General features: G+C 41.6%; 1 protein-coding gene across 2 annotated transcripts in view; it reads left to right on the top strand.

The window, feature by feature from the left end:
- Positions 1-21747, top strand: part of LOC147733000 (uncharacterized) — a 131263-nt gene that overhangs the window by 67524 nt on the left and 41992 nt on the right. The window contains exons 2-3 of one of the 2 annotated variants that reach the window (XM_086957543.1): positions 9862-10084; positions 15176-15324. In XM_086957543.1, coding sequence (XP_086813669.1) covers positions 9918-10084; positions 15176-15324 — 316 coding nt within the window. In that variant the 5' untranslated portion in view covers positions 9862-9917. The remainder of the gene's footprint in view (positions 1-9861; positions 10085-15175; positions 15325-21747) is intronic. The other variant, XM_086957542.1, reaches the window with a different exon arrangement.

Genomic DNA, 21747 nt, shown 5'->3' on the forward strand with positions numbered 1-21747 from the left:
GTTTAGTAGTTTTCTTAAGTTCCTTTTTAATGCCGGGAATCTTAAGATAGTTAGGGTAGATAGGATATAACCTCTTACGAGATTTCTCTCGGCAAGGGAGTGTTAGTATCATCGGGGAGTGATCCGAGATGCCCCTGGGCTTTATTTCTATTTCCTCGACGTTTTACAGTCTAGCGCCCAACATCAGGAAGTAATCTATTCGTGATAGACTATTGTGTACTGTAGAGTGGTATGTGTTCTGGCAAGCTGCGGGGTGCATGATTCTTCAAACATCCACCAACCCCATTGCCTCTAAGAAGCCCTGGATCCGGTAAGGTCCGGATGTCTGAGGTCGAGCCGGGAACTTGTCCACATTAGTGTTTATTGTGGTCTTGAAATCTCCTCCCATAATAAGGTCACCTTCTGGTAGGGATAGAATGAATTCTCCCAGTGCAGGCAGTGCCACTGATTGGAGCGCCGGAGGTATATAGACTGATACTATATTCAGAAGTCTGCCCTTGTATCGCTGCGAAACGTCCCTGGTCATCTACCTTACTCTGTAGTATTATGAGTGGAGATGTTTTCTTTACCAGGATACCCGTCCCCCTTGATCCCGAGGAGAATTCGGAGTGTGCGCCATTTTGTACCCCCTTCTATCCAGAGCCTTGATTGCCTTCCCTGTGAGGTGCGACTCTTGTAGAAGCACTAGTGCTGGGCCATGTCGTTTTAGGGCCTGTAGTACTAGACCCCTCTTTATTTTATCGCCTAAGCCTCTTACATTCCATGTTACTATCCGTAGGGGTGCTACTGGGTTCTCCTGTGCCATTTCACAAGTGTTGTTAAGTTGCAAATCTAGCGCCATGAGTGACTTGCTTAGGTATGAGGAATCGCTTCTGTGCTAAGACATTAATGTACCTGCCAACTAGTCGAGCTTGCGATGTATCTACACTGTCGAGACCTGCCTTAACCCAAAAGAACAAAAAAACAATAACTTCACCCTCCATCCCTCCCACCCTCCCTGCTTAACGGACTTGCAACCGCCCGCCACCCCAACTTAGCAGAGTGCTTCTCTCCTCCCCAAACCACAGTACTTGCTTGTCGGGGTAAAAGGTCCCGTGAGAGCAGCGGCCCTTCCTGCTCTCCAAGGCCCTCCTCAGTCCAGTGTCCATAGTCGGCCCGACCTTCATTGTTCATGTCAACAGATATTACTCGGGAGCCGGTTTTTCAAGAGTCCGGCCCATGTTCGTTTCCTTCAGCTCTTGTTCCCGGTAAGCGGTCTGGATCTTCTCGCCTTGATGCTTGAGACCCAGGGTATTTGTCTTCCATCTGGTGTCGGTGATTTTTGTTTCCACGACAGGGGCCCTCTACTCGTCTCCATCCCTCTAGCCAATCATAAGCAGTTTCCGGTGTTTCAAAGACCCATGTTTTCCCTTCAGCTGCTACTCTAAGCCGCGCTGGAAACAACATGGAGTAGGGTAGTTCGTGTGATCTTAGTGCTTTTTTGACTTCCATGAAGCTTCTCCTGCGACGGGAGACCTCAGCTGTATAGTTGGGGAAGAAAGCGATCATAGAGTTATGTATTCGAATTGGTGGGGAAATTCTTGCCGTTTGTAGGATCACGTCCCTGTCTCGAAAGTTAAATAATATGGCCAGCACTGGTCTCGGGGCAGCTCCTGGCTTTGGCTTGCCACTAAGAAGCCTATGTGCTCTCTCTACTGAAAAGAAACTTGACAGTCCTTTGGATTGCAGTCTTGTCTTGATCAGTTCCTCCACATAGAGGTCTATTGCTTGGGTGCCTTCGGTCTCAGGAACCCCAAGAATGCGTACATTGTTCCTTCTTGAGCGCCCTTCCTGGCCGTCCAACTTCTCCTTTAGTTGCTTGTTTTCTGCCTCGATTCGGGCCATCGCCGTTTGCAGTACCGACGTGTCCTCCACCAGAGACTTGGTGACCACCTCCACTTCCTTAACCCGTTCAGCCATTTTGTGGAAGTCTGCCCGCAGCAGCGAGACGTCTGTTCAGATTGTCCCTACCGTTGTTTGTACGCTCGATAGTGCTTTCATAATGTACTCCAGCATCACTTTCTTTGCCCCTTCGCCTTCCGGTGTTTTCCCCGTGGATGGGCGTCCTTCCGTCAGGGGCGGGAAACTTTTGTCGTATGCATATTTGTTCAGTTTTGTCTGCGTTGTTTGATTTCTAGGCACCCTGCCAGACATGTTGGCCCCGCTGGTAGGTTAATTAGGCAGCTGTTTCACAACGTTTTCACGTTTGGGCACCGGGCTAGTTGTTAATCTTAGCCCTATATATGACTCGGCGGTTGGCCAGGGCAGCGGTTCTAGTTTATCTGTAGCTCCTGTTAGATGGTCGCCGCCGACTCGGGTTCTGGCGTGTCCCGGTCTACCAATGTTGCATTTCTGGTTGCACCGCAGTCAATGAGTGTTGAGGTTCTGACCTTTAATCAGTGCCCATCGGGCCACCTCATCCTCTGCTACCCACTCTGTAGGGGCGGGGGGGGCGAGTTCGGCTTTCCAGTCATGTTCACCTTCGTTAGATCAGCCACGGCCGAATGTGCAGAGTGTGTATTTCGGGTCAGTCGTCCTATTTGGCATTATATCTGAGCAGTGTATCTACTTTACATCATTAGCTGTCTTGACCCATTTATAGTTTGATTATAATAATCATCAGTTACTGTGAAGTGGATAAGCTTGCCTATCCTTTTGGTGTCTTTCACAAATTATTGTGCTGTTTTTGAAACTCCAAACGTGATAAGACAAACGTAGAGGCTTGTCCAAATTTTCAGATTGGTATTACCGTGAGGATAGGAAAGATCACATATAGGGATACACTAATCAGTTTTCACACTTATACTTCTTATGATTTTCTAAGTATCTAGCCATGTTACATTTCCAAATGCATGTTCGATATCAAAATTTGGTAATTCACAATTGATTTCAACAGCGCTTAAGACTCATTGTTCAAGAAACCCAAGTATTACGAAAACTCTCAGTCCTTCAAAACTGGTTCTTAGCAAGCTCTTTTGTAAAATAAGCACGCTCCAGAGTTTTCTAAAGACCATTTTAGGTCTTGCAGGGTGGATCTTATCCACCCCTTGGACTTGTAATCAGTAAACAACAAACAATGCCTTACTGGAATTGAAAACAAAACTATTCTACTCCAAATCAAAGTTTGTAGACTACTTAGTTGAGAGGTGGATTGTTGAGAAGCGTCCCCTTGACTCCTGGATTTTCTGCTTGACTCATGATGGAGAGGCTGCTGCGCAGCTCCTCACCTCTTCAAGGCTTCTGGATGCAGAGTATTGAGAAACACAGAGTCCTAGTTGAAATAGCTGCATTTCCAAAATGGCTCCCGGGATGTTAAGATTGCACAAAAAGTGGTCCACAGTTTTGGCCAGAGACTGCACTAATCGAGGTAGAGGCAGCACAAGCACATCACTCTAAAGTTCTGCTGCCTCCTTCTTTTTTATAAGAATCTATCTGCTGCTTAAATAACCTAAACAATTATGTTTTGAAAGAAATGTTATTTTGGCCTTGTAGTTATTGCAGTTATGTTTTAGTTCTCTATGCGACCACAAGGAATAATTACATTGCTTTTCTGAGTCAAAGATATTAGAGGGCCCTCCATGAAGCTCCACAAAGGGAATGTGTCTGAATTAACTGTAGAGAGAGGGACTGGTCTTATGGCAAGGATTGGGCCACATCTGTACAGCGATGTACATGCCTGACCCGAGTTTTTGACAGTACCCCAGAAAATGAGATGAGTCTGTTGCACATACTTTCGGTAGGTCACCCTGCTACTTATATGAAACCAGGAGTAACAGTTTCAAGATTATACAAAATCTACTTTGTAGGATTGTGCATTTCCAATTATTTATGTGCTGCTTGCTATCACATAGGGGTTTATAACGTATGTTGCTGTGTGGCTACTACAAGGCAAGTATTATATTTTTGTCACCATATCCTCATTTGATTTTGTTTGTGATTGTTTCTTTAGCTTGTTGGCATCAGGGGAGCCCCTGATCCCCGTTCTTGTGGTCGCAGCGGTTATTGTTTACTTGGTCTTATCCAATGTCGTTACCGCCATGAGGTGGGACCGCTTTCACTCTGCAGTTTACTTCTTATCGCCACTCCATGTTCAGCACACTCCCCTTAGTGCTCTGTTTTGAGGACACTGTTTCCAGGAGGACTCAGGGTTATAGCAGTGCGGGTCACTCAATCGGATGATTTCTGTGTGGTTCTTGTGTCTGTAAACATAAGAAAGGTGCGTGTTCCAATTCTTTAGGGCTTCACATCATAGTACAGGTGCCAAAGTGCAGAAGCCATAGAGGAAAGCTGCACCCTGCCCAAAGTGTGGCTTAATATTAAAAAGAATAGTATAGATCTCTTAGTTGTGATTTGATGGTAAAAATGTTGATAAGATTAAATAAATCACATGCAAGTTACAACTAAACTGATATGTTCATCTCAAGAATAGATTCACTTACCTTGAGCTGACAAGGTTCAATACATAATGTTCATCCCAAACATCATCAACACTTTCTTGCGAAACTGTTAGAAAGCACTAATCTTGGGGTTGGGATCCAACAGTACTGATCTAGAATTTTGCATTTCACCGCATCCCCAGCAAACCGCACGTCGTTACAATATGTAGATCAACCTCAGATATGGGCAAAGGAGAATGGGATGAGAGAGAAAACTCTCTGTAGGTATTGTCAGTTTGACCGGTTACTCTGCTGGGCATAAGCGTCTTTGAGTCCCAGTGGATATCTAAAGACAAGCACTTAGCACCTAACCAATACAGTGAATTACCTATCACTTTATACAGAACTGATATACCTTGAGAGTATTTTTTGTTTCCAAACCCTCTGTATTAAAGCAGATACTGGTATCTCTGTAACACTGAAGCGTAAATTAAACCTTTGTAATGAACGTTTAGAATAAACTCACTCTCTCTCTATAATGAGATAGCCTGTGGCTAACTGAAATCTAATGAGCATTCATAAGTACTATATATTTCTCATTGAATACCAATCAATTCCTTCCATATACATCACCACTATTAGATATGCTTTATGTACATCTTGACTATTCGTAGGCCTTTATGTAAAAAAAAATCCCTTCTGTTGGTTCATGTTTCAGATCCTGTAATGCACAACAACATATATAGTTCTCTACTACTTCTAGAAAGTTCAGATTTTGTACTTTTTTTAATCAAAGTTTGTTTTCCAAATATGGCAATATATTCTTGAATACTTCTCTGACTGAAAGAGGAAAGGTAAACTGTCCGAGAGATTCCTGCAAGAACTAGAATCAAGGTCCAGGCTGTAGCGGCTAAGTATGTCACTACTACTATGTCCAGACAAAGTGAACCTCCCATGGAATCATGGGAATAGTAGTTTTGCATTCAGACACTCACACATATTGAGTCCTCTGTGTGCATAGTGTTTTACCAGGCACCTGTGGCATTTTGTGACCTCCTTCAGTCTTTTCTTCCTTTGAACGATCTTGGTGCGAGCAAGTTTGAAATGTGACATTCGTGCGTTTGCCAAGTATTGCAAGTAGAGAGCCACAGATCATGACAAAGACAATTTCAAAATAGTTACTACTGTATATATCACATCACCTGGTTATTTGCAGATAAACGTGTAAATAAAATAAAAATACACAAATAAACTCAGACTATAGCACACATTATTACTAGCATACTTCCTTATTCTAGAGGGAAAATCTTTTATCTTTATTTAGCCCATTTGGCTGTAAAATTGATAACCATATAATGTTTGACAGCTGATTTCCAATTCAAACAAATTCAACAATGAACACTATCAATGGTGTCCCAAAGTTCTGCAGATACTGCATATCAATCATAATTCCACCCAATAATACCAATGTTTTTAATGACCTGATATCGTAATTGGTATTAATGCTATCCACATATTGAAGTCCATAAAGACACTGTAACATTGTAAACCACAACCTATATACAACATGTGGACTCTTACAGTTAATGAAATATCTGACATAAAATTCTATTATAAACTTGCATCTACGTATAGCAAAATTATATATATTGCAGTCTTCAAAATAATAACATCCTTTGTTGTATAGTCATGTTCTTCTAGATTTATTAGGCCTAAACATACCTTTAGTCCTGTGCTCATTAATATACTCTGCCAGAAATATTATTTACTGGCCTTTGTGGTCGGATGGTACCTGAGTTTGAGACCCGCAGATAACCCACATCAATTATTTTGACTATTTGGTCGGAAACCTATTTTCTTTGGTCCCTACTGGAAGCATCTTTATTCTTATTACTTAAAAGAACTTCCCAATTTCTAAGATTAAGTTTACCCCTTCCTTTGATTTTGGTTCTTTCGCCAGTCTGCAGCTTGAAGTGCATGTGTTCCATGAAGGGCGTGTCAGGGTCTGTGAGTGTGGTGCACTTGATCCCTTTCTAGTGGATGATCGCCAGTTCTCCGCCGGGTCGGTGGAGTTGGAAGTAATTTGCAATCCTGTATCCGTTTGGCATGGCTGTCGCGATGTCTGGAGCTGATGCTGTTAAACCAGGTTTCGGTGAGGAAGCGGAGGTCTGGGCCATGGGTGTCGATGAGGTCCCATATTTCGGTGATGTGTATACTGAGCGAGCGCGTGTTAAGGAGCATGCATGTGAGCTGTGGTGCAGGTGTTGTGCTTGGTGTGCTTTGTGTGTGTGATGAGTGCGGGCTTGTGGTGCCAGGTGAAGTGGCAGTGAGTGCAGACGAAAGGGCCTGCCATGGGATGAGGTGCAGCGTGGCAGCAGCAGTTGTGGTGGGGTCCTGGGTTGTGCAGGCAGAGTGCAGCAGTGGTGTAGCTGTGTGGGGGGGCAGTTGGATGAGCGCAGATGGGCTTGCGGGGGAAGGACAGAGAAGGCGGTGGGAGCAGTAAAAGGGTCACAGGGTGGAACGGTGTAAAAGGAGAGTGAAAGGAGCGTGGAATGGAGATAAAGTAAAAGTGGATAAAAAGATAAGAAGTGGAGTCAAATGGGGCAAAAAGGTTCATGGTGGAACGAAGTATAAGGTAGAGACGAATCGAGAAAATAGTCAAATAGAGCAAAAGAGGCATAGGACGGAACAGAGGACAAAGTAATGACAAAAGACGAGATGATAAACGTAAAATTAGATGGAGAGAGGGGTGTTAAGAGGCCATAGAGTCAAGAGGGAGCCTCGCAGGAGGAGCAAACAGAAAAGCAGGTAACAGCAGTGGGTACCAGCAGGCATAGCAGCTGCGATGGCAGTGACAGAGGGGGCGAGGATCCGGTCAGACGGACAGTTTGCGTAGGTGAGAGCTGGGGCTCTATTTGCCTCCGGGGTACACCAGCAGAATCTCTTCTGCTATTTTAGGCGGGGGTCTGCATTAACAATTCCTCTGTTAGTTATGTGCAATTATACGGTTTTCATTGACGGGCTAACATAACTGCTACCCAATCAAATACAAAAAGTAAAGGTGCAAATCCAAATCCCTTCTCTGCTTACTTCTTTTTAATATTTCTGTGACGAAATGTATTTTGGCCAATGCCCAAAGTTCACACTAGCTAGACCTAAAAAGGGAAATGTCATTGCAAACCGAAATAAGTCCCCATTACATTCCTACTAATGTTTGTCACAGAGAGGTGGATCCATCGCAGATACCAACAAAAGAGGCATTCACATAGAATTACTCTAAATGGAACTACTTAAAATAATTGATAGGTATCCTGAAATTTGGGTGTAGACTAGCTCTTTCAACTAGTCTTTCGATCAGAATGGCTTCTAACAACGGCCACAGTAAACTCGATCTATTTTGGTTGATGAAGAAGACATGACAGGCGCCAGAGGGTTCTCCATAATATGTACATTTGATTGTGAGATGTGAATAGAACATACACATCTGGCTGTGCAAATACTCCCTGATCTTTTGGGCAGTTACTAAATTAAAATTGAATCCACCTTCCACTTTGTATCTGTGCATTGACACGTTAGCACCGTTGCTCTTTGCATTTTAATGCCATCTATAGGAGACATTAATCACCTTCATTAATTGTGTGTCCCATAGGTACGGCCCAATAGTGTGCATATTGAGGGAAAAGGAAATTAGCAGGTAATTATTCCCTACAACTGGTCAGCAACGAGGCTATTATTACCGGTCTCACCCAATATTGACAAATATATGTGTACACTCTCTGTCTGAGTTAGCCTCAATGGACAGGCAAACATGGTATTCCAAATGGAAACGGAGTATCAAACATAGGGCACATGGCAGGGTTCCCAAAGTAAACATTTAATAGTCTTGATTGATAAATTACTCAGAGAGAACATCAGTTAGCAAAGCAGCAAAAGCTAATAGGTTTTACCTTAGCTAATTGGTGTAGTGGCATTATTTTTTATTGCACGCATGTGCCTCAAAAATAAAAAAATACATCCCACCGCCTAAGTGTGACGATTATATGCTTGCAATATAAATTTTAAACTTACAAAATGAATGGATTTTGCTGTTTTACTGGTGATGGGTTTTTAAATTACAAGCCTTTCAGTTGCTCCAGGTATTCTAATTTTTGCGAAAGGATGATTCACCACCAAATCAGCCATTCAAATCGTGGCACCTAAAATTGTACAATGTTGGTTAAAGACTTTATAACACAACTTTAAAAAAGAGACGGAAAATAAATCACCATCTAACTAGGCACCCTAGATGTAAGCAAAATAAACAGCTGGCATTTAACTTTAATATGAAAATAAAAAGAATACAAAGCCCACTTTGGGCCACCTTTTTCACTTTTTAAAAATGAACTATTTTGAGGCGGGTGTGAATAATGTGTATAGGCCTTTTGCAGTCACTCAAATTTGAAGGAAAATGTGAATTTAATAGACAAATGGTTAAAACCCGCTGACAATTATGTATGAATAATTTTTTTAAAGAAACAATAGTCTGCTTAGACAGCTAAACCTAGTTCAAAGAGCAGACCTAAAAAGTTGGCCCATGCAATCTTAGTATATGGGAACTTCATTTTGTTTTGCTTTCAGCTATCCTATGAAGTTAATACTATTTGGAAAAGGTGGAATTTAGCCATTCGGTATATATACAACATAAAAAGTTTAAAGAACGACACGGTGATGAGTGTGTGAAAAGGGTGAAGAGAAAAAGAAAACAAAATACAGTAAAGTTCCCAAATAATGTAGTTATTCAGCTACAGTTATATTTAGGTGCAGGATTAATTCCAAATTTCCTATGTTAGATATCTGTGCATATGTCGTATTCTCTTCATTTAATGATTTGCTTATTGCTGTTGTTTCACAGTTACAAATTTATCAAGCTCACTATGTGAACCCTGTCTTGTGGATTGTCTAATTCATGCACTTGGCACTAAGCCTAGAATGCAAACACTAGTAATTCAAGGCTGCATTCTGACTTGCTCAACTACTAGCAGCACTGCATACAGGGTGTTATTTGGTATTAGTATGAGTGCGAGTATGTCTGCGGAATATTCTTTTTAGATTATGTTTTGATATTTTCAGCATTTTTCATCAAATAAATATTTTTCTACTTTTGATATAAATACACAGTATTCGACATGTTCTGTTTTGTATTTGTTATTGTTTGATGATTTAATTTCGTCAATATTGTCGTGTTCTGTGCCCACAATTTGTTTGTATATTCACTTGCTTAAGATATTTTCATAGAAATCATTTGCTATTTAGTATTACACAGTATCAACAGATGATATGAATCTTACCTCACTGTCAGAATCTGGTACATTCAGACAATGAACTCCACAGGTTAGAGGCCCATCATAGAAGCGGGTTTTATGTATTTTACAGAGAAGTGTTTAATTCTGCTTTCTGTACTTTTAAGGGATGTGTCTAAAGTAGATTTTGGTGTTGTCATGCTTGCAGAGGGAGCTGGTGAGAATGGAGCCCAGTACTGAAAGTGACTGTCAGATATTGGAAATTAAGCAGGAGGATGAAGGCCAGCTAAACCTTTCAAAGAGAACTGAAAGTTGTGTCAATGAAAAGGAAGTCCCACAGTCTAAAGAAATTCAGCCACAACGGTCACCAGAACCCACCAGTTGTACTGGGTGAGTTGTCGGATATGTAGCCGGGACTATGATGATTCAGCTTTATTTAAAATTTGCTTGCACATTGTGTTTTATATACTGAATTAGTATACTGTGTGTGAAAACAATATTTGGTATCCAAAACAATAAATGTTGAATGTTGCCCTGAGTCTCAGAATATCACATACGTAGGAGGTAAGACTGGGCTGATTTTATTAATCTATGAGCAGCCTTAGACACAGTTCCCCACTCCAGGCTAATTTCCCACCTTCAGAGCATTGGAATCCATGGACTTGCACTGTCAGTTTTTGAGGACAGAGGGCAGGAAGTATGCACTCCCCTATTCTCTTCTGGGTGCAAAGAACTTACAGTCGGGGTACCGCAGGGCTCAACTCAAGAGTCTCACATTGTTTAACATCTACCTGACCCCGCTGGTTCCATTGGTGGAATCCTGTGTTGCCAAAATAATCTCCCAGGGGGATGACGCACAGCTCCTCTTCTTATTCAGTAAAGGAGGAGATATAACATTGGATTCTATAAAACCTTGACTAGCTGCTATCTTCCAATAAATGTGCATTAACCAGTTGAAGTGTAAGGCAAATGAGACCAAGGTTCTCTGCTTTGGCTACAACTCTTCATTAGGCTTGCAGACTTCCTAGCCGGACGGAGCCCCCCCTGCAAAGTCCGCAATCTTGAGGTGGTCAAATCTTCGAGTGAAATTTGACGACCAGTTTTCTTTTCAACAATTCAAAAGCTGTGGTTGGGACCTGGAACGGGCTGCTACATACTGCAACAAGCATTTACAATGCAACGGTTTTGCCTTTGGAAAAGCTAGAGCTATTGGCATTGTAAATGACAATTTTTTTATTTATGTGTTCGTTTTGAAAACCGATAAATAAATGGCATTGTCATTTACAATGCCAATAGCTTAATCTCTCGCAAATGCCACACCCACACAGAGCCCGTCCACACAGAGCCCCCCACGCACACACAGGGCCCCCCCACCCACACAGAGCCCCCCCAACACACACACCGAGCCCTCACACACACACAGAGCCCTCACACACACACTGCGAGCCCCCCACACACCCACACTGAGTCCTCCACACACCCACACTGAGTCCTCCACACACCCACACTGAGTCCTCCACACACCCACACAGAGCCCCCCCACACACCCACACAGAGCCCCCCCACACACCCACACAGAGCCCGCCACACACCCACACAGAGCCCGCCACACACCCACACAGAGCCCCTCCACACACCCACACAGAGCCCCTATACACACCCACACAGAGCCCCCCCCACACACCCACACAGAGCCCCCCCACACACCCACACAGAGCCCCCCCCACACACCCACACAGAGCCCCCCCCACACACCCACACAGAGCCCCCCACACACCCACACAGAGCCCTCCACACACCCACACAGAGCCCTCCACACACCCATACAGAGCCCCCCACAGACCCACACAGAGCCCCCCACACAGAGCCCTCCACACACCCACACAGAGCCCTCCACACACTGCGAGCCCCCCTGTGCAAGTTATACACTGTTGTTAAAGATGAACCGACCGCATAGGTAACCAATAGGTGTAAAAAGGACTTCAAAGGTGACTAGGGAAGGCGACGTCTGTACAGGGAATTATGTTCATTCTCTACTCTGTGAAATATGAAACGCCGTTAAGGGTCACCCATCAGCCCCTACTTTAGACTTTGGCAGGTGAAATAAATCTGGTCATTTAAAAAACAGTTCCAGTCGAGTATATTACGGGAAATACCGCTCTCGTTGCTTTTTTAAAGATACAAATAATCTGAACTGTTATTGGATAAAGAAAACTAAGCATGCTGCAAAAAACAGTGTAGGTAATTTAAGTACGATCTCAGCCTTGACTGGTGCAGTTATGTTGCCCCTCTATTTCTGACATCTGAGGCATAAATAAATAAGTGGTGGATAGGCGCGTGGCCTTTGATGAAGACGGTATACAAGGGAGCAGGGAAAAAAGCGTTGTCTGTGTCGGTGAACTGAGGATGTAATTAGTACTAAAGTAGCCACACGTTGAGTGTGATAGTTCTGGTGCTTTAGCCAAGAGCAAATTGCATTCGGGGACACGTGGTTTGACTGTCAACTTTGAACGTTTTGGGTCAAAAATCCCAAAACGTCAAGTACTGTTGACTGGACAGCCATCACTGATTGGAGGTGTCACACAGGACGTGGTGCCACTTGGCACCAATGCCCTTCTGACACCCTAAAAATGAGGACTTCTATTTTGAATGTGTTATACCGTCCAAATACTGGGGAACTAATAAGAGAAAAATACAGTCCCTTTCGGCAATCTGACATCAACCACGCACAACCTCTTAATACATTGCACAATGACATATTGTAATTTTTTTTCCCCCAAAGGCATATTAAATCAGATTATGCATCGTCTAGCACAGACTCTTCATTTATAGGTCTTATAAAAGCGAATTTCCCTCGCATCACGAAGCAAGCTGACTTCTACCAGGACGCGACTGTTTCAAGCAAAAGACGGCAATTACAATTCATGACATTAACGGGCAGGAGCAATTCTTTTGTCAGTTTCGGTAGTAGTAGACTGCCCAGACAAATCTACACGTGCGCCGCGGACAGATATTATGAATGAAACTAAGACACGTTTCACCAAGTTGGGTCTCCGGTTCTTACCTCCGTAGGCAGCCATGTTTTCGGTACCGCTCCTTCTCGTGAACGCTAGTTCGCAGACGAGACCACAGATGCACCAGTATTAACAAGCGCCTACGGGCACACGGACAGCGGGAGGGGGGGGGCGGGAACGGACAGCGGGAGGGGGGGGGGGCGTGATAAAATCGTGACCTGCTAAAGATAACTGAAAGGAGGGGAGCAGGCTATTCGGTGATTTGTCCCGTGCCTGAACCTGCCTGCTCCTCTTGACTGAAATATTAACAAAGAAAGGAATGGACAGCGGGAGGGAGGGCGGGAAAGGCACGGACAGCAGGAGGGGGGCGGGAAAGGCACGGACCGCGGGAGGGGGGGGGCGGGAACGGAACACGGTCAGCGGGAGGGGGCGGGAACGGCACACGGTCAGCGGGAGGGGGGGGCGGGAACGGGCACTCACCTGGACTTCTTCCGGCGGCGGTCGGCCGCAGAATGAACAAAATAAACATGGACGCAACAAAAAAAATAAACACCGCCCACCGCCGCATGACTATTTTAAAAGGGGCGGAAAGCCTAAAATTTGCAGGAACGCCCCCGAATCTGCTCTCAGGATGACGAGCAGATGTCTGTTCCAATGGCTAGTCTCCATTTATGGAGCTAGCCAATGGAAACAGAGGCGGGGACCAAAGCCACTCTACTCTTCTCATAATGTTTTCCCTGCAACTGTGCAGTGCGCAGCTCGCTAGTCAAAACCTAAAAACGTTATTGCACTGCCTTGACCTTCCAGCCAGGAAAGCAGTTATTCTAGCACTCATCACACCCAGATTAGATTATGCAAATTAAGTATAATGTGGCCTCACTCAGTACCTAGTAAACAAGCTAAAAGTAGTACAACATGCAGCTGCTCAACTGCTGCTTAAGCTTCTGCTGGGAGCTCATATTTCCTCTTATCTCCACTCCTTACACTGGCTTCCAGTAAGTAAATGCATCTTGTTTGAAACTCTAGTACTTACCTACAGAGCTCTGCATCACACCTGTTCCAATTACCTCTCGTCTAGGATACATTCTTACCTTCCAAACAGGAAGTTGCGTTCCTCTAACAGTGCTCTGGCCCTGGTACCCAGGATCCACCGTTCTAGAGCGGGTGACTGTTCTTTCTCTTATTTGGGCCCTTCGGCCTGGCACAAACTCCCCTTGACGTTCGTCAAACTGAATCTGAACAGCGGTTTAAAAAGAAGCTGAGAGATTGGCTTTTTTCTCAAAGCTAATGGCCTTTTTCCCTTACACCAGCGCCGTGACACTCCTCGGAGTAACTGCGCTCCACAAATATCAGTTCATCATATTCCTACTTTCTGTGAGATATGCATGTCATTTTGGGCTGCGTGCCAGAATTTCGTTAGCAAAAATATTGTGGCAGAACTATTGTGTCTTCAATATCATTTCCAAAAGTTTTGGCCCACTGGGCATAAAATGGCCATCATTAACTCCAGTGGGCGATATTTTGGTAAACCATGTTTGGGACACAATATTTTTGATAGACAATATTTTGGGTACGATATTCTGCTGTTTTACGGATTTTCCTTAGCAGATTGGATAGCTCAGTTGGTTATGCTTTTGGCGTGATCAACCTTGAAAGTAATAATTTAGAGTCCTTTTTTTGTGTAATGCAGCAATTTCATGGCTTAAGTCAATGTGTACTAAGCGGTGAGTGCCAAGCTGTTTTAGCCTTGGTTAAAATATCGATCCAGATACTTCTGGATGTTGAAATAAAAGCTAATTTGAATTATGCATGTGAATGTCAATCTTTATAAGCAGATTTGAAATATAGTCTATATCCTATTCATGTTTCTGTTGTAGCTCAAAATTCACAAAATTAAATATCAAGTAAAGATATTGATGAGCACCTCCTTGTGGCACATTACTGATGAAGCCTCAGATTGCTATATATAAGGCCACTCTGGGTTAAAGCAGGGCTAGACTGCTTTGATTGTGGTATACACCTTTTGTTTTTCTAGTGGGCATATTGGACTTACTCTAGGGAGTAAAATGTCTGTACACTTTATAAGTGGCACGTTGACTCTGACCCCACTTCTAGGGTTCATTCAAATCCAGCTCTTTATTTAAAGTCTTGTTCTATCCAGTTGTGGTGGAGGTTGAGCGGTGGTGCCCAGAGTTAGAACCCTATTGAAGATTTTTTTTAAACTTGCGCAACATGAAAAAACGCTTATTAATGACCTTGACTGTGTATAAAAATATGCCTGGTTAGATTTTAGAGGTATCTAGCATATTCATTTATGAGAGGAAAATATTCTGCTAGTCCTTCGTCAAGTTGTGCTGAAGTGGTAACAAATGCACCATAACAAAGTTTTAGTTTTATTCGTGAAACGTTTGTGTCTCAAACATAATAACTACAATCAACTTCTGTAATTTAACTTCTTTTTTGGCAGGGAAATTTCGGATACAGCAGAAAGCATTTGTAATTCCTTGGAGAGTACGTCGCAGAAGGGAAAAGCGCCTGGTTTTCCAAAGAAATGCAGAACAAAATATTACAAGTCAAAATTTGACGTGACCTGGATCCAAACTGGTCCATTTAAAGGTACCTCTTGATTCAGCAAACAGTGCCATGCTCCCTGGTCACTGCAGCAAATGGTGGTTGTCCTTCTCTTAAAGGGGTTACATGTTCGGGTATGGCTCCAATGCTAAGTTCTCGCCTAACCATATGTATTTAACAGAAAAGTAGCCTTCAAATGCACTACTTAGAGGTTCTTTAGCCGCGCCCAATGTTGATTACTTTGAATACAGATATAATTTTTCAGAAATGTGGTACTTCACTGAAATCAAGTGATTGGATTGCACTTTTTGCCTAGTGGGAAAGCTTATGATCAACATGACTGGCCCTAGATGCTTATAATGAAAAGCTGTTTATCATGGATATAGGCCTGATCTGTTTATTTTGCAGTTATGGCAAAGGCAGTAGGGCTGAGTTAGTTATTGTAAATTTTTACTTTCTCACGCAAATATGATGCTATAAAAAAGGCAAAGTTAACACGAACCAATGGGGAAAAAGCAGGAACGGCAGGGGCCAAGCAAGTTTCAGAGTCATCATACTCAAGCCTCAATTCCGCCATTGAAAGTGATACGGACGGTGAAAACAATACAGCGTCCTCAGCAAAAACTAATGCGACTCCCTCCCCTGGCGAAGAAATGAATTTTTTAGTAGAGGAACGCTTGGCAACGCCAAGGTCGAGGAATCTGCGAAATAAAGTCAACAAAAACGAAACTATAAGCGGGGCCAGCGTCGCAAAGCCCACAAACGCAGGGACTCCCAGAGGCAACAGCAACAAACGTGGAAGGGGGGTGGTGGAATTGCCGATAAACCCCAAAAGCACTGAGAGCAACCAAAACGAAGAAAAAACTGTCATCAACCTAACGGAAACAGTATTTAGCAAAGTGGAAACTCAAATTCTGTCGTTAGGATTGTCATTCTGCAATGAATCGAACTTCGACTGTGCAAACACAAGAATGGACATATACCAGTTCATCAGAAAGTTGAAGTTGCGCAAATTCCACTCCATGAACAAATCCAAAATGCCCCAGAGGCTGCTATGTCACAAGATTTAAATCTAACAACAACTGAACACACTCCCTCACAAAATTTGGAAGCAACCCTACGCACTGTACTCCATGATCTACGCAATGAAAACTATTGCGATGACATGGGAAGTCCAACCATCACTAATCTCAGTCAATCAGCAAGCAACATCAATGTAGCCAAACGGAATACTCCCTTTAAAGTGAAATCCAAGTTTAACCCTATACTTTGATGAGATGGCATTGACATTTTCAATGAACAAGTTACTGAAGAAATTAAAAAACTAAATTACAGGACTTGCGCTACAAAGAAGAAAATATCACACAGAAATAGACAATATCATAATCTGATTGCCAAACTCAAAAAGGATAATGATATAATCGTGAGGAACTCGGACAAAGGAGGTAACGTGGTGCTATGGTCAAGGAAAGAATATATAAATGAAGCTCGATCACAACTAAATGATCGAATGTGTTGCAGGCTAAGCAGTGCTTCAGCTATTAAAGAGACAGCAAATTCTTTTTATATGAAATTAGTAGCTTGGAAAAGCACTGGGCTCATCTCCCTGGATGAGTATAAATTCATGAGAAATGACCATCCGATCATCCCAAACCTATTTTATACCAAAAATTCACAAGGATGCATCAAAACCACCAGGGCGACCGATAATATCGGCAAGAAAGAGCCTGCTGGAAAATACTTCACGATATATAGACTTTTTCTTGCAAGAAAGTGTGATGGGACTTGCCTCATATCTAAGAGACACAAGTGACTTTTTAAATAGAATCAAAGACTGTGAATGGGGACCTAATTAGCATCTTTTAACATTGGATGTATCTTCTTTATACACCTGTATAGACCATAAAGATGGTCTGCGAGCCCTAGAATTCTTTTTGAACAAAAGAAATGCCACTTGCCCTCAACATGATACTATGCTTTTAGATATGGTTACATTTTGTCTTAACAATAAAAAAAAATTGTTTAACCAAATGTACAATCAGCAAATGCGAGGGGTGGCAATGGGGGCCAGATTCTCCCCTAGCTACGCCTGCATTTTCATGGGCTGGTGGGAGGAGCTGGTCCTCAAAGGCACACACAGCAAACAATATGATGACCATGTCAGGATATATTACAGATACATTGATGATTTATTTTTTGTGTGGGAAGGAACTGAAGAAGCCAAAACATGGGTAGATGGTTTGAACCAAAATTTTATTAATTTACATTTTACTTCTACTGTTAGCCCATCTCAGATTCATTTCTTGGACGTTCAAGTACAGGTGGTAAACAACAAACTAGAGACCAAGCTGTTCAGAAAGGAAACAGCCGGGAATTCTATTCTGCACTTTACGAGCTTCCATTTACGTCATTTGATAAGCAGCATCCTTTACGGGGAGATGCTGCGCATCAAACGAATCTGCAGCAACCCTGCGGACTTAGTTGAGGCTCAACTTGGCTGGAAACAAAGATTTTTAGCTAGAGGCTATCCTCTCAAAATCATACAATCAGCCATAGATAAAACCCAGAAACTAGACAGAAACACTCTATTGGTCCCAAAAAAGGTCAGAGAACCTATTGATATGACCGTCGGTAACCCTGACACTATGAGGCTAATAATACCTTTTAGCTCACAGGAAAAAGAGATATCCAAAATCATTAACAGGAACTGGGCGCTAGTAAGAAGTGACCCAATAATAGGAGCTGAGATGCCAGTTAGACCTAGCATAACCTTTAGGAGGGCGGCATCAATGTATGGGAACTTGGTCTTTAGAAATCCTGAAGTGTTACTATCGAGCGATTTGGCCTATAAAAACTAATGGCTTTACCAAATGCAGGTCCTGCAAGGCGTGCCAATATGGAATTAATAAAAAAAGTTACTGTACTGCTTTTAGCAAAAAAGAGACTAAAATCTCCAAACCCCTACACTGTAAGACTGAATATGCCATTTACATCTTAGAATGTAGCTGTTCCCTAAGATATGTGGGCAGCACGAAATTGCCTGCAAGCATAAGAGTGTTGCAACACATACGGGCCATTAAAAACTGTGACCCAACTTATCCTGTCGCGCGACATTTTAGCGCGGTCCATGACAATAATTTAAAGAACCTCTCATATTATGTCATTGACACTATCCCCACCAAAAAGGGTGGCGACAGAGAGCAAGCAACGAGGAAATTGGAGACACGGTACATACTTAATTTTAATAATAAGAATCCTGGAGGCCTTAAAAATACGGAAGACCTGCACACTTGCTTATGAACTTAAAATACCCCGTTTGGATTTGAACCCGTAAATCCTTCTCTATGCTTTGCTTTCTGATAATCAATTAGTTATGCTTTCCATTAACAAACATATGCATTTTGTTTTGCCTTTGTGTAATAATAATCAAATGTAACTATCTACAGGGGCTGTCCTTTCTCCATATTGATGATCATTTTCAAATTCTAACATTTGAGATGTTTTTCACTATATGCACTTTATCTCACGGGTAATGGGTCATTTGTTCATATACATAACAAAACTCAGGTGGTTATCATTGTAGTCATTAAGAATGAAATTAGCGTTGGAAAAATGCATTTATGCGGTTATTATGTCATATTTGAAATGTTTTACATTAGTTAAATCCACTGATTCTTCATAGGGCCCATGTATCAATTTCATTGATCTGATATATTTAAAGCTCCCCTTATCGATGGAGATTTTATATATTTATAGAGATTTAAATCTATTTTTGTATTTGTAAATAGATATATATATATATATTAAGTTAATGTTTGAGATTTTCGGCTTTATGTAAGAATCATGTAAGTGAATTTATATGAACTATTTTGATTTTTCAACGTTTTATATTTCATTGCTACATCATATGTCTAAAAAGCATTGACTGATATATAAGCACCCAAATGTTTTGTTTATGTCTATCATTCACCTTAGTCAAGTGCAAAATAGTGCAGCTTTATAATTGGTCCAGAATCAAACTAGCGTTGTCATGTGATCAAGCCACTGAGGTGGTGAAACGCGTAATGGCCGACGAAGAATAAACTGAGGTTTTTGCACTGATACTGGGTCCGTGTCTGCTTACTGTGGAGACGAAATGTGGTGTGTTGCAGCAACCTTGATATATAAAGCCAATGGGCTTTTAAGGGTAGAATGACATTACACTATGTTAAAGCTTCTAGTCAGGTGTTTTGTTACAGGGAATGCTGCACATTGTTAAGGTTTTTGGTGTTGGTTATCCAAAGTGAAAAATTCTAAGGGATAAAAAATGTGAACATCATTTGAATCCGTGTTATACCTTTGTATGAAGGCTTGAATATTGTTTTGCCAACTGTAATTCTGTATATTGACCTTTTTTTATTACTGTATACTGGTGATTGCCTTGTGGGAAAGCTTAAGCAGATTACAGGAAACCTTAGTTAGTTATGGTGACAAGCCAGTGATAAAGGCTATAGGCTAGATCGGTTCATTAGAAAACGATGTGTCAGGGCAATACATCTAATGTTTAATTATGAAAATGTACAACAAACACTGTAGGCATAACTAATGTATTGAAATAACAGTATGTTAAAGCCAGTTGACCTTAACAGTGAATTGTTATTCCATTAAGTTCAAGTCTGTAGGAAGGTATTGCATTATATGGATTCTTTCAGATTATTGTATACGTGAGGGGTTTTGGGGTTTGTTTCTGCTTCTGACAAATAGTCGAGTTTAAGCGTTTGTGTGAGAACCCACCTTATGCCCTTTTCAGTGGGGTTGTGTGTGTTGCCAACTGTAATTTTGTGTATATATTTGTAACAGTAGGACTGTGTGTCTGATGGTTGCCAGTTCATGTGAAGTACAGGAGTCCTCAGTTGGTTATGGCGAAAAGCCAATGAAGACAATAGTCTTGATTTGTACATGGAAAAAGTTATGTCAGACGACATGTGTCTGTTTATTTTATTATGAAAAGGTATGACTAAGGTGGAAGGCCTGGCTTACTTATTATGAAATGCATATATTAAAATCAACAGGCATTTTAAGAGACTTGTTATTAAACTGTGTTGAAGGCTGTAGATGGGTATTTTGTTAACATGTAATCCCACAGATTAATTTAGTATGAAAGGGTTTGGTGTTGGTGTTGTAAAGACCCTAGGGGAGAAGATTTGCACTGTGATAATCCTTGTTTTTCTTTCCTTTTTCTTTTTTTTTTAATTGATTTTTTTGTTGCAAACAAAACAGATTATTTCATCACATAGTACATAGTCAGAACAAACAACAACACGTTCTCCGATAGAAACAAAGAAAAAGAAACAAAAAAAACAGAAAAGTTGCTACGGGGAAACAATGAATTTTTAACATAGATAGAGTCAAGCAAATATTTAAGTCGTTTCCCCATGGATCCATTGTTGTATCGGAGCCCACATTTTCATACCTAATTGTTTCTTTTTTCTTCCTTTTGTTGCATATATAGCAAGTTCAAAATTAAATTTGGCTAATAAGCCAGCACTCCACATAGAAAAAGATGGTGGTTCCGGATTGATCCATTCCTGAGTGATACATGCACGAAATTCAGACATCATAATAAAGATCAAGTGTTGTTGTTCTATTTCTATAGAGTCTATTGATAATCCAAATAAAATCAGTTCAGGAGAAAGAATTATTGTTCTCCCTGTAATTCTTTCAATAAATATTTGAATTTCTGAAATTATACCAGCTAGTTTAATACAAGAAAAGAACATGTGTATTGCATCTGCTCCAACCAGAGTACAGCGATTGCAGATTATACCAACAGTAGCCCCCCATTTCATAACTTTAGCAGGTGTGTAGTAGAGATCACACATAGCCATATAGTGTTGAGTTCGTAATCGCCCAGAAAATAATATGGAATTAGCTGTCTTGATTGATTCTTTTATCAAGAGGTCGTTTATTCCTAATTTCACCTCCCATTTATGTTGAATCATAGGAAGATCATCTGAAAGATAGGTCATGAATAAATTATAAAAATACCCTATTTTTCTTTTGATATAAAGACTGTCTATTACCAGAATCGTTTTGAGGCCTTGTCGATCGTTGGGAGAGAGTGAGTTTAAAAAGCTAAAGATCTGTAAGTATTTGAAGTAATCATGAGAAGGGAGTTTAAATTTATGTTGAAGTTCAGAAAAAGTAGATATAGAGATAGAATTAACTGAGCATAGATCACTCAGGTGACAGATACCATTATGATTCCACCTTTTCATCACCGGATCTCTAAATATAGGGGGGAAGCAGTGTGGTGAGTTTAAGGGAGTATATCTTACAATCTTTGGAATCCCAACCAGTTTTTTTATGATTCTCCATGTTTTATATGCAGCAGATATAATCATAAATTTAGTTTTTTGTAGTAGCTTGGTTCTATTATTCTTAAGAAATGACTGTTCGCTTCAGTACCTAATACTAGTTCATATATCG

This window comes from Lissotriton vulgaris, chromosome 2_1, assembly GCF_964263255.1.
Source record: "Lissotriton vulgaris chromosome 2_1, aLisVul1.2, whole genome shotgun sequence".
NCBI classification, from domain to species: Eukaryota; Metazoa; Chordata; class Amphibia; order Caudata; family Salamandridae; genus Lissotriton; species Lissotriton vulgaris.